Raw genomic sequence first — 14542 nt, forward strand, 5'->3', positions numbered from 1 at the left:
GGTCAGGTAATGCACCGGTTAGATAACCATTGGACTATTAGGGTTACAGAAGGGGTACAAAGAGAAAGGAAACGCAGTCGAGGACGGCAGACGACTAGGTGGAGCGATGAAATTAGGAAATTCGCTGGCGTTAGTTGAAACCGGTTGGCGCAGGATAGGGGTAATTGGAGATTGGTGGGAGAGGATTCGTCCTGCAGTGGACATAAAACAGGCTGATGATGATGATGATGAATTTCCTGTGTTTGTTTTAGCAAAGTGTTCTTCGCAAAAGTTTGGCGACTTCTGTAGGCTTCTACTGTTCCCACATAGAGAGTGTATGAACAAAAATTTGGAAGCGAAAACATGTACTGCTGCATGCAGTATGCCTCAGTGGTCGACACGCCTGTAACACTCAAATCGCACTTTGCCGACTACGTGATGAGTCATCCGCGAGAAACGACATTTCGACGTGCCTGTTTCGCGTCCGCCGCCCGTGTACACCGATTCTATACCGGTTTATAGAGGCACCGATTTATTATGAAAAAGAATTTCTGCCCATGCACATACTGGATCAATAATCAGCCTCAGCAACGTTCGATCAATCAGACTGTTCTAGGGTTTCCACAGTGGCAAAACGATAGAAAGAATCAATTTTTAAAAAGTATCAGGGGATTCTCACAGTAGTACAGTATGACAGAGACCTGCCTACAAGATTCACTTCAGGCTTTTTCAAACGATGTACTGAGCGCATTGAGCTTTCTTATGGCTATGTCCAATAGACTACAAGGTTCGTGGATATGTAATTTCTTTCTTAGTCAGTCCATGAGCTATTACTCATGTGTACACGGCGAACACGCGGAGTGGTCACGTACTCACCGAGCATGCCTCCAGCGCGCAACAACGTGCAAATGTCGGCGCGGCTGAAGAACTTGAGACCACGTGTGAAGGCGGCGACGAGCCAGGGCAGCAGCTGAAAAGCATTGTCGGGCACGCGGCTCTCGGAGAATCCCCACGGGTCCTCGAGGATCAGGTGAGCCACGTGTTCGGGCCACCGTAGCGTGTAGGCGGATGCCACGAAGGCGCCGAAGCTGTGACCAAGCAGCACGAACCGCTCCAGACCCATCTGGCACCGCCACCCCTCCAGAGCTGCGCACCGTGTAAGTGGGCGTACCATTAATGAACCAACTGTTCCGAAATTACGGCAGGCAGCCCTGTCAAAATATTCGTTGACGACTTCTGCACAATGGCTAGTTGCGCGTGCGACTAGCTCTAAACGCGAAAGAAATGGCGGGTGACCCATTTTATTTCATCAGATTCTTCTTGACACCTTCACACGAAAGAAGTTATGCGATGGCAATTCATTAAATGACTCGCATGTAAACAATTTGCTGTACCGTAAGGATCTCGCGCACTAGCGGTGGGGAGTTAGCGGCTGGGGATAATTAATGCGCCACCAAAGCATCACGTCAGCAAATGCGCCTGGTTGTCACTTGTCGTTGGTTCGAACTGCATGCGACCAGCATTTCTAAGACAGCCGGCACGTGACTTGTATCCCTTTCTCTTCATACATATGATAAACTAAATGCCGTAACAAGGTTTACTGCTGAACTAGTTGGCGCTGACCTCTTGGATATACCATAGAGCATAGAGCAAAAGCAAGACAAATGCAAAAAAGTGAGACCCACGGGAATGGCGCGTGGCATACCAGAGTGGTCGGCTCTGATTTGCCAGTGTTAATACCCATGTGCTTGTGCCGTACGTCTCCTTCTTTTTGTGCCCTGATCTTACTTTCCCAACACTATGTACAAGAACAGAAAGCCAAGACGACTGCTTCGGCTGGTCCAACAGCGACCAAGCCAGGCAGATTATCGGCGCGCACCTTGGGCGAGTTGGGCCTCCGCCGTCCCCGCATCGCTGGACAGCGCGGGCCTCGAGCTTTTGCCGAACCCGAGAAGGTCGATGGCGTAGACGCGCCGGCGACGGGACAACGCCTCCAAATTGAGCACCCAGAGCGCCGCGCCGCACAGGTAGCCGTGCACGAGCACTAGCGGAAGCGCCCCGTCGGCTTCCTCGTCCGGCTCCAGCTGGATCGTCCACACGCGGCTGCTACGCGGCGGGCTGTCGCTGATGCGCCCCACGTCCACGTAGTATCCGCTGTATTCTTTCCCCATCGCTGCGAGAGAAGCGTCACGTGTGAGCCCGACGCAGCCAGCTCAAGCGGTTAAGGGACTCTTACTGAAGATGATGAGGTCATACGCCTAGATTGGTATTTCTCGAACAGCAAGTGCCCCCGCGTTCTCCAAGAGCGCAGTTTTGGCATAAAACTCAAAAGTGAAAGACCGGCGCTGATGCCCCGTCTAGTTTCTTAAACACCACTATGAGTTCACAGTTCGGAACTGACTGGTCAGTGATAATTAATCATTATTGAACAAGTTAGCCTGCGACAAAATAACGGAAAATTCAATATGACAACTCTGAAAAGTTAATCAGTAAAACGAAGGAGCGAAATAAGAAAAATACTGCGTCGCCTATCATCTCAAACGGTGACGTCATGGGTGCCTAGATATTCAGACGAGGAAGCTCAGTCATCACTTGAGTTTTTTCGACGACAAGAGTAATCTTTTCTAGCGACACTCATAAAAATATAAAAACTTAATCTAGCAGGCTAGCATGTATAAAAAGTGTATTTTCAGCACTGATTCGCGACGGCAAAGCTTGTTTATTCAAGCATCTTTTTTTTCTGCTTTTAACAAAGGAGCAACGCCTAAAATATATAGAACGTTATCAGGTGAGTCGGTGCTGACTCAGTTGTGCACGACATAATTTTTTTTCAGTTTGAGGCACTTGGTTTCCTAATGCACAAGTTCTTGGGAACAACAAAACAGCGGTAGACAATAAGTGCAACGCAACACAATGTATACCCACGCCATGTTCAATGAATGACCAGAGCGTGACATATCATCGGGTTAAAATGCGCAACACAGCACACATCAGGCATGTCGCGTTCATTAAATGAATGGAGCATGACATCGCAACAAGGCAACAAAATAGAACGGAGAGCAGAATGGGATGGGAAAAAAAACTAGCACCAACCAGAAGATAATTTATTGCCAGATCCAATGACAATCAAAATGGTGATGCTGCGACTGCCGGCGACTAATCTGCCGGTGACAGCTTGCCGGCTACTGACACGTTTGAACTTCACCGTGTACATAAAGAGTCAGGCTAAATAGCGTACTGTTCATCCCGCCTAAGCAGCATGTACGTACATCAGTCGAGCCACATTCTGCATAACCAGGCCTCCTAAACAACGCCAAATAATCACGTTTAAGCGATAATTGTGCACTTTGTCAATTACTCATTCCAACAACACACATTGCAACACGCGAAGGCCGCATGACGCAAGCAGCCTGCGCGCTGTCCCCGTGCGCGCCTTCCACGTGTTGAAGTGGGCGCACGAGCACTGCTCAAAAACACACTGCTCATTCATTGCTGCGCAAGATGGGCTGTGCATTTGAGACATCCTAATAATTACCTAATCATTATAAAACGCATTCTCGAAGTGATCTACCGTGGAAGCGAATACTCACAGCCAAGGACTCGCCGTTCGGCATCGTCCAGACTCTGCCTCGACGACGGGCACCAGCAAAAGAAGGAGCGCAGGCGCAGCGTGAGCACAGTGAGGAAATAACTGAGGATGCGCCGCACCATATCTAGCAGGGTCTTCTTGTAGTAGCGCAACCTGCAACAACAACAACAACAAAAATGGGGGGGGGGGGGCGGACTCAATTCCCTGAACGAGCAGGCCGACCAACCGGTCGACCTTGACAAACCGGGTTCTGGGAAGATAAAGCGGAGTTCCCCATTTGCTGAAGAAAGAAGGGGAGCTCCCCTACCGCGGAAATCCCCCATGGTTTTCACTTCCCTTTCCACGTCGAGGAACGCGGTGCAGGAGAAAAGCCTTGTCCGCGCTTCCTCATACAACGCATTGCAGAAAGATATGCCTTCCTTCTGTACTTGCTACCGCAGCCGACGTTGGTCTTCGGGCGGACTTAGCCTTCACAGAACTGACGGGGCTAAGTACGGCTCCGCGTTTCCCGGCTCATTCCGAGGCATGTAAAAAAGAGCACAAAGCGAACAGCAGAATAGTAACCCCCTTTGCGATCGCAGAACGAGTCACACAACGCTGACGTGTCGCCAATAGCTGTTCGACTGGCTCAGCCGAAGTGTACAACGCCAAGGGGGTTTTATGTTTTTGCTTTCTTTCGTTGGTTGCCTTGTGCGGAAGCAGTCCCCACTTTCGTTCTCATTTAGACAAGGCTCATTGTAAGTACTGCACCTGCACTGAAGCGATGTCCGGAAACAATAGCGTGCCGCCATATGAGTGAGTCATACCCCAGAGTGAAAAAGCTTCACGTGGCTTATGAGAAGAGGCTTGCTTAGAAGCCGTTCATTTACCAGTAAGATGAGCACGTAGGCTACCACCTCTATCGCAACATAAAATATATACATATATATATATATATATATATATATATATATATATATATATATATATATATATATATATATATATATATATATATATATAGTTTGAGTAAAGCGAATCAGTGAAATATAGTAGTGAGGTTGCTCGCTATATATACACGCCCATCCAGCCAGCCCCGGGCGCGCACATTGTTCTCCATGTGGCTCCGACGCCGCTGCTGGCGTTGTTTTTGGGTACAAAGCCCAATACTCTCCAACAGTACTGCACATGTGTTTCCGTTTGCTGATCTGTCACTAAACAACCACTATCTAATAACTAACAATGGAGCAAAACACAGCTTTCATCAACAGTTGCACCACGAAGCGCAACCACCTGGTTGAGTCAGTCGCAAAGACAGGAAACTACAAAGCTTCGTTACTCGATATATTTTTGAACCATACGTCACATTTTAGTAAGTACAGCTCATATTCACAAAATTGATCTTACGTAAGAACGTTTCTTAATTGACCACTGTTCAGGCGCCCAACATTCGTGATAGCGAAGGGTGTCGTAGCGAGACGATCGCCATGGCGATGACTTACTGCGCACGACACTTCCGAAATATAGACTTCGTAAAATTCACGCTAGCAACAAATTAGCCCGCCCTGGGGCTTCTTATGAACTAAGTCCTTGCAATAATAGGATAATAGGCAACGGTAATAGGTTTTAGTGGAATTTTTCTCGCATCTCCCAGAATGACGCGGTCGAGGTGCTGTCAACCATTTGGCTGAAACCGCTGCAGGCGCTTTTCACCTCGTTAATTTGGAGGTGAAAGCTCTACTTCAGACAGTAGTGCACACATCTCGATGGGAGGTGAATGCAAAAACGCTAGTGTACCGAGGTTTCGGTACGTGGCAGAGAACCACAGGTGGCTAATATTAATCTGAAACCTTCCACAACGGTATCTCTCATGACCCTTAGGTGGCTTTGGGACCTTTAGCCCCCGAATCAAATCCAAAAGCGCTCAAAATGTAAGACGCGGCTACGGTCGTGAATCATGCGCATAAAATTGTTTTTGTTAATGCTTAATTAAACCATCTCTGACGTTCACATGCCCGCGTGGTGCACGCAAACTTGCATAGCTGTATCACTGCTGCTAGGCAAATTAGTGAACAACATGAGCTAAGCACCTGTAGCTTGGCGTTGCCATGTTGTTCATTCGGGCGCAGTATCTACAGAAGCAAGTATTAGCAGCTGCCTTTTCACCGTACTCTCCTTCTCTTCTTGATAAGCAGTGGGAACCAGCCTGTGCTGGTCCCAGTCCTATGAACCGTCAGTCTGATTATAAAACCTAAAACGCGTGCTGTCGTTTTGTTGTTTTTTTCTCCTTATATTCCTTCGTAAAGAACGCCCGAAAACACTCTCAGTCTCGGACCTCTCTCTCCCTCGCTCCCCCTCGAAAAAAGAAGCAGGAAATGTTCAGTCAGCGTTGTCTGCAGTTTTCTTTGGAGCTGGTTTTGCGCAAAACAAATGTTCTCCGCGGCCTCCACAAGAGCCGGAACACATTTTTACGGTGGACACTTTTACGGAGGAGGAAATGAAGGCGTTCTGACAAGCTGCGCAAAACAAATGTTCTCCGGGCCTAGCGCGTATCTCCTCTACTGAAAGATGTCCCTCACTACGCCTCCATTGTCAACAGCTCCTTTCTCCAAGCCTACAATGCCCAAATCGAGGATCCAGCTTGTCAGAACGCCTTCATTTCCTCCTCTAAGTGTCCACCGTAAAAATGTGTTCCGGCTCTTGTGGAGGCCGCACAGATAAATATGGGTGAAGTGAATGGAGGGTTAAAGGGCTTCTCACCAGGTCTGCCCCCCCCCCCCCCATTTCGAGCATACATTTCGCGATAAAGATCATGTCTGCAAAGTATTACATCGCTACGCGCCGCGGAAAGATCTGCAAATTCAAATTGAATGCCGTTTACCTTCTCGCGGCCGCCGCGCTCTAAGCCGGCGGATGACGTACACGAGCTAGTGCGCCTACGTACACGTGTTCGCACTGTGACGTGGCTCGTGGTGACACGTGACTTCGAGAATTATTCAAGGCAACATCTGTTATTTGTGTAATATGTTGCTTGAACAGACGAATTAAAGCTTAGAGAAATAATAAAACACACAAATCGAATGTCTGCATGTTTTTTTGTTTTGCTTCGCACCGCAGCAAGAGAGATGTACTTCCGTTTCGTCTGCTTGTTGCCACGTCGTGCAGTCCCGCGCGCATACACCGAAACTATGTCATGTTCGACTGTGTTCCAGCTCGGGATCATGCTCTGTGATCCGCCTGTGTTTGCCTCAGTATTCGTGAAGCACTGACTTATACCGCTAGTCAGGTTTCCTGACAAGTGGCTTAATTGCGGTAATAGCGGTAAATTGTGCGTTGCGCGACACGAGACAATCAACACAGCTAGCGCGCGACGCCGTCAGCTGAAGTAAAATATGGTCCCTAGAATGTAGCAAAAAAGCGAAGAGATAAAAAGAAATGAAGGCGGGGCCTGTCACGTATGCGTCACTCAATCCTCGAAGTCCGGTATGGGAGAACGCAGGGAAGGAATTTCTCTTGCGGAAGCTAGAAGGGACAAGCGGAGAGAGTGTCTCACTTGGCAGTGGAGCTTGCCTGCTGAAATCTCGGGTTCGCGGCACCGAAATATTTCTATCTCGGCTATTAATGAGCCGATTTGAAAAGTTTTTGTGGTGGAACGCTCCTTAGCGGACACGAAACAATTACCAGCGTATAACCAAAATTTGCTATGGAGGACGGGAAAGACGTTTGTTCAGGCGACTAGTCAGGAAATGGCCACTAGTAGGGACGAATCAGCTACAACAGTGGTTTCTACATGTTAGTTGAAGAAATGAATGACGAAACTTTTCTGCGAAGGTATCCACAAGATGCAGCGACCTTTGAGAAGGCTGACGAAGACTACTTAGAGCGATTATATGAGTCATTCCACGGCAACTGTTCCAACCGTGGCGCTTGAGAAAAATCATTTCTTTCAAATAATTACGAAAAAAAATTACAGGTATATAAGCATTACTTGAACACTATTTCCCCAAAATATCTTGAACGTAAAAAAAAATTTTTCTCCACGTGAGCGCCATGTGAATTTCACACAATTATGGAAAACCAGGTGCAAAAAAGAAATTCGCAAAACATCGACCGTGTTGCGCATTATTTCAAAATTTGGGGTTTTGCGTTGACTGAACAATGTTCTGTCATTATGAAGCAGTTTCACAAAATAACTTCGTGTTTTTTATTCCTTAGCACTGAGGTGAAAATGCGCAAATTCTGGAGTTCTTGCGAAATTTTTCACGAAAAAACGTCAGGGGAGGAAACCTGGAATTACTTTTATAGAACTGTCACTAAAGCTTACTATCTTCTAAAATTTTATTTTTGCCGATGTGATTCTCACGGGCTCCAAAATAAAAGCCCGAATTTGACAAAAACACTATTTTGGCCTATGCTTAGACGTTAGTAACACACTAAGGTGATCCATAATAAAATAAGCAGAAAAAGGCATTTCATTAAGAAGAATAACACCTTTCACCACAGAAATATTAATCAAAATAATTTACGTTTTCATTGAGAAAAAAATTTGAATTTGAGTCCCACCATTGCATTACTTTGGCTCGTGCTTCCACTTCACCTGACAGCATGTTGGCGGGAAATACAAACCAGGGTGGTGCACATGGTGGTCTGTGTGGTTAGGAATTAAATCATATATCACCAGGAGTTCATAAGAATCTGAATCTTGAAGCTACGCTTACTTAAGGCAGATCGACCTCGCGCGCTTCCTTGCTACTGGAAGTATAGACCCTTTCACTGTTTACAAACATAGGCCCTGTACGGCTTGCGTGTTTTGATCATTGACGTAGCCCGCTAAATTTAGCGAGTAAAAAAGGCACTGGCTGCGATATCGAGTAGAAGGAGTGCGTTAATATATAAGCCCGCAGATTTTCAACACTTTTCCTCTATACATGACAATTCTACAAGTGAATGTTGCCGTATACGTTATACGAATTTCTTTGTATTAGTTTTGAGGCACCGGTAATGCGCATCTTTTTTATATAAAAGCTGAACTATAGGCTTTCAGCAGAGTAAAACAACTTAAAAGCGCACTTCTGGCGCAGCAGGCTGATAAGGGCCGTGACCGGAAGTTTCTTTGGGCCGCATTCTCGCTGCTGTTATCGCGCGATTGAAACCGCCTATACATATGCGGCCGCCCACGCGTGAAGTGTTTAGAGAGGACCACAAATCATGAGCGTGAACTGGAAGCACCACTTGAACGAAACACGTTCAGTAACCCTGAAAGCAGTGAACACAGACCGATTATTTGGTGAATGTTTTTGATACGGAGCTTTCTTGAGCGTATTTCACTAGTTCTGTGATGTCTATACTATTTTTCCTGCTACTTCGGGCCAGATATAGACAGTAGCCGGCAAGGTTTTTATTGGAACACGAACCACGGGGCCTTTGTGATGTCACGCCTCAGGAAACCACTTTCTCAGACTACGTTTATAAATGTAGTCTGAGAAAATTAAAGCGATTTGTGGCCCGCTCTAACACTTAACGAGCAGGCGCCCGCATATGTGTACTTCCAATAGCATGGAAGTACGCAACGTCGATCTACCTTAAGTAAGCATACCTTCAAGATTCAAATTTTTACGAACTTCTGGTGATAGCGGCTTTTATTCCTCACCACACAGACCACCATGTGCACCACCCTGCTTTGCATTTCCCGCCAACATGTTATCAGGTGAAGTGGAAGCATGAACCAAAGTAATGCAATGGTGGGACTCAAATTCAAACATGTTTTTCTCAATGAAAACGCAAATTACATTTAATAAAATTTGCGTGGTGAAATGTGTTATTCCTCTCAATAATATCCGATCTCCTGCTTATTTTTTTATGGACCAGCTTAGTGTGTTACTAAAGTCTGAACATAGGCCAAAATAACGTTTTTGCCAAATTAAGGCTTTTATTTTGGAGCCTGTGAGCATCACATAGGCGAAAATAAAATTTTAAAAGATAGAAGACCGGCGGCAGCAGCATACGTATCAAGTGGTTCCCGGCGCACGCCGGCGAGTGTGCGTCCTCACCGAACCACAACGAGACGGCCCATTCGGCGGCGCGAGTTCTTATCTTTCCGCGCGCCCGAGAGTGACCGTTCCGTGTAGGGGTTCGAAACGAAGGACCGAGGGACCAGTTATGGCGAAGTACCAAGTGTTACCACTTAGCTCGATGAACAATGCCGCCTCCCCCCCCCCCACCCCGCCGGCACTTAGTCGGGAGGAAGCCGTCGTCGTAAGGCAGATACAGACCGGGTCACTCCTCGCCCCGGCAGGGCTACGCGTGCTTCACCCAGGACTCTAACCGAGTAGTGTGTGAGGTGTTTGTGCAGTGGGCCCGGCGGACCAATGGCACATCATGTGGGACTGTGCCAGGTTCCAGACCGAAGCTACCTCCAGGACATACCCGCCCGAACTTCAAAGTGCAGTGAAGTCTACAGACAAGGATACTCAACTATGGACCGTCCAGTATAGGCCCGGGGTGCGCTCGAATAGCACAAGCCTCACGACCCACCACAAACGGGTCGAACTGGGGTAGTGCAGAGTAAGGCATAACCCCGGGTCGACGCTTGACCAATGTCCCGACATGTTAAACCGTTGGTTGCTGGCATTTTAATAAAGTTATTCCTATCCTATCCTAGAAGACAGTAAGCTTTAGTGACAGTTCTATAAAAGTAATACCAGGTTTCCTCCCCTGACCTTTTCTCGTGAAAAATTCGGCAAGAACGCTAGAATTTGCTCATTTTCACCTCGGTGCTAAGGAGCGAAAACCATGAAGTTATTCTGTGAAACTGTTTTATAATGAAACATCAATGTTCAGACAATGTAAAACCCCAAATTTTGAAACAATGCGCAAAACGGTCGATCTTTGGGAATTTCTTTCTTGCCCCTGGTTTTCCATCATTTCATTAAATTCAAATGGCGCTCACGTGGCCAAAGTTTTTTTCCGTTCAAGATATTTTGCGGAAAGACTGTTCAAGTCACGCTTATATACGTATAATTTTCTCGTAATTATTTGAGAGAAATGATTTTTTCTCGAGCGCCGCGTGGAAGGACCCACGTCTGAGTATGAACGAAAAGTTGACCGTCACTTTAGCATACGCTAAAGAGGATGAAAGTAAATTCAGCCTGCCCGGTCACGAGATATTCATGCATTACTGGACACTTTCATTCTAATGCGTAGTAACTTCCTATCCACCAAAGGTCGTGGGCCTTAACTCTAGCTCAATTACATTTACCTTAATTAACTTCGCCCTAATTGACATCAAAGGTCGTGAGTTCCAGCGTATTAATTAACGCTATGTTAAATAGTCATGCATTAATTAACTTCGCCTTAATTAACACCAAAGGTCCTGTGTTCGACTTTCCACCTTGACGATGGCAATCGGAATCCAACTTGGAGATATCGCCGGTTCACCCATATCTCCAAAGGTGTTCGACTCCCACCAAAGGTCGAGGGTACGAGCGCGTTAATTAACGTCATCTTAATTATCAGTGCCTTAATTAACTATACCTTTATTGACTGTCCCTTAAAGGGACACTAAAGGCAAATACTAAGTCGACGTGCACTGTTTAAATACCATTCCAAAAACTTCGCAATGCTTGTTTCGTACCACGACTTAGTTTACGAGAAAATTGCATCTGAAGGGTCCGGATACCCTTTCCTAAATTAAAATCTCCCGCCACCGAACCGGGGCAGTGGTGACGTTGCATACGCCATCCCCACACTCTGCTGCCGTCGGTGAGTAAAACGGCGCCCGACAGACGGCGGTACCGAGCCAAGACAGATAAAGAGAGAGCGGTGGATTCGCCACTGAGCTGCTTTTTGGCAAAGTGGCATAGACCGTTCGGGCATCCCGCAACATCACGCGGAAGTTGAATTGTCTACTATTTGCAGTTTGTGCTAGTTTCGCGAACCAGCAAAACTAGCGCAGCACTATGCGATAATGAAACTACTGAAACGCGAAAGCATTGGCGGCGCAGAGTCGAGATAAACGAAACCTTTCGACCACCCGCGTCGTTGTCAAGGGTAATTCAATGAGTTATTTTTTCTAAATATGAAATAGAACGGGACAAGTAGCATTTTATTTCGTCTGATTATACAACGTAATGATGATTTCTTGCAAAGAATGGTTGAGTACAAGTGACAGAATTTAACTGAGGTGTGCTTTCGTCATCGGAAAAGTACTTAAATGTGCCATGGGAGTCTGTTATCATGTCCTGCATTCACCTCAATTTCTCAATTATTAAGGCTCTCTTGGCGATAATATTGACGCCTTAGAGATTCTCGAGCACTAATCTATCGCTTTAGTATGACCTAATATTTGCCTTTAGTGTCCCTTCAATTAACATCGCCTTAATTAAAACCCAAGGTCGTGGGTTAGACTCCCACCAAAGCCCGTGGAGTCGAGTGCCTTAATTAAGACTATCTTAATTAGCCACGCCTTAATTACCTTCGCTTTAATTAACACCAAAGGTAGCGGGTTCGACTCACGTCCTTCACGATGTCAAAAGGAATCCAATTAGAGATATCGCCAGTTCGCCCATACCTCCAAGTGGGTTCGACTCCCAGCAAAGGTCGAGGGTACGAGTGCCTTAAATAATGCTACCTTAATTACCTGCGATTTAATGAGCGATGTCTTAATTAGCTGTATCTTAATTCACTTTGCCGTAATTAACACCACAGGCTGAGGGTTCTACCTCCAATTTTGTTGCCATTGAATTTCGGTGCCACAACGCCCGACGACGTAACTCCGGACGGTCCAATTTTCGTCCCGAGCGCCGTCTAAAGCTTTCGCCTTCATAATTGATTCGCCGCAAGACAATGAGAACTTCAATTTCTCAACAATACCATAAATGCTGCAGTCGCCTAAACACTTTCAATGAGAGAGAGGTAATTGATTACTCGGATACAATGAAGCTCTCGTGGCAGGTTCGCCTTCCTCTGAGGCTCATGCACGCATGGAGTAAGGAAAAAGACTAGGAGGAGGCATCACGTGACAATTTTAAAGCCCGGTATATATATATATAATGGAGATGCTCACATAAAGTAGCCTCTCTCCTCATCACATAATAAGCAAGCGTAAGTTCCTAGCCACCAAGCGCGCAGAGAATCATGGGGAAAGTAACGCGCAGTGCGGACACGGTGAAAACGATGATGACCAGGGCGTTAGCAAAAGCTACCACGAAACCAACAATGCCTTGTGAGGACCGGCAATTATGGCGGGTATATTTAGTAAGAGTCATCACGTAGGTGGTCCCCAAAGGAGGGGTGACGTCAGAGGAAGTTGGCTTGCCGAGGCTAGCAGCCTGACCGTCATTCTCTCTCCGAGTCTTTTTTCGCTTCCTTAATACATGCAAGCCCACCGCATCTACTCACTTCACTCGTAAGCATTTTGTACACCTATGGATGCTGATGATGAGTTCAACAAGTTATTAGTGTGATTTTAGTATAAATATTAGGGGGCAAGGGTTAACTAATGGTTTGTGGAAGTGAAAGTTTGTAGGGGTTATATTTTCCTCCAATATGTCATGGGATCATCACGTTAATTACGTCTCAAACAAAATAGCTCAAATCACTGGCGCTATAGGTCGTTTAAAAAACATTCTACCTACACAAACTAAAATGCTGGTTTACAACTCAATCTTCAACTCGCATTTGAATTATTGCCAACTAGTTTGGGGTACCACAACCTTCACTAACCTTGAACGCATTCACCTAATCCAAAAAAGGTATCTCCAGCATGTGTATAATACGTCATACCGACATCCAAGTGCAGCTTTATTTAGTCATTCTAGAGTAATTAAAGTACATAATCTCTATAAATATCGTCTCAGTGTCGTCTTTAAATCGGAAATTAGGAATAATATAACAAATCTCAAGAAATTAGCAGAACTAAAGAGAAAAACGTTAAGCTATCCAACAAGACATGGCGAGGAATGGATAGTACCGACACCTCGACTTAAACTTGGACAAGAACGCCTTCACTATATTCTTCCATCTCTTCTTAATGGTTATAGTCTCATTAATTTTAATTTGTTTTCTTGTTCGCGCGAGGAGCTTCGTACTATGTGTTTAAATAACATGGCTTGAGTTTACTTGTGTTCACGTATTGCTGTTTCGTGTATCCTTCAGTGATTACTTGATATACTTATCTGTTTGTTTTTGTACAAGTTCCAGTACTGCCTCCCTGCTGAATTTTAGGTTTGTAGACTTGTCAAGCTACCCTGGTGTAGCTTTTTTTCTGCAACCCCTCCATCTGTACTGTAAGATGGGAAAATAAATTGAAATTGAAATAAAAACATACATGGTTTCACGGAAAGTTCTTGTACACAGTAGTATTGTCAGACGGAGAAGTTTATGGTGCTGCAGCCAGTACTTCAGCAAGCGCAGTTGATGGCACTGCAGCCAGAAGTGTACTTCTAACGTGGCGGCAGTACCATTACCGCTTGACTAATACGGCCATTGCAATACACCCGCGTCAATTCGAATCTGGTTAGTGTTCATTCATTTTTTTTTCGCTTTATCTAATTCATTCCGAATACTTCAACCGACGTTCCTGTATTTATATGTATGGCTTGCGGCAGTTGCGGTCACTGCATACGAGAGGTATTGGCAGTGACATACAAGGGAGAAGAATAGGCGCAACACACACGCGCGCGCATCATTAGACAGTTGGGCGTCCGCAGCAGCTCTGCGTACGCAGTAAAGCCGCGGAGGTGACCGCGCGCATGCGCAGCACGCAGGAGCATGCACAGTCTCTTGCGTGCGCAGCGTTTCAAAAGCTGCGTAGCGTTAGCTGCAGGCTTTGCGGGACGTCCTCGGGTGTTCTCGCGTGTCCACGAGAGCGCATTTTTCGATATCGCTCTTGCCGCAGATATGACTCCGGCTTGTGGTTTGACTTCGTGGCAGCTGACATTGGCTACACAGTTGCAGGAGGTGGCATATGGCGGCGCTGAGTAGCGCACTACCGGT

General features: G+C 46.1%; 1 protein-coding gene across 4 annotated transcripts in view; it reads right to left on the minus strand.

Moving 5' to 3' along the window:
* The window catches only part of LOC142590604 ((Lyso)-N-acylphosphatidylethanolamine lipase-like), a 67704-nt gene that overhangs the window by 26508 nt on the left and 26654 nt on the right, over positions 1 to 14542 (minus strand). For 2 of the 4 annotated variants that reach the window (XM_075702919.1, XM_075702946.1), the window contains exons 2-4: positions 3570 to 3721; positions 1859 to 2152; positions 856 to 1125 (exon numbers count right to left, since the gene is read on the minus strand). In XM_075702919.1, the coding sequence (XP_075559034.1) occupies positions 856 to 1125; positions 1859 to 2152; positions 3570 to 3721 (716 nt within the window). Of the gene's footprint in view, positions 1 to 855; positions 1126 to 1858; positions 2153 to 3569; positions 3722 to 3812; positions 4212 to 14542 lie in introns of those variants that run through there. The other 2 variants (XM_075702937.1, XM_075702928.1) reach the window with 2 other exon arrangements.

This window comes from Dermacentor variabilis, chromosome 1 (genome assembly GCF_050947875.1).
Source record: "Dermacentor variabilis isolate Ectoservices chromosome 1, ASM5094787v1, whole genome shotgun sequence".
Classification (NCBI taxonomy): domain Eukaryota; kingdom Metazoa; phylum Arthropoda; class Arachnida; order Ixodida; family Ixodidae; genus Dermacentor; species Dermacentor variabilis.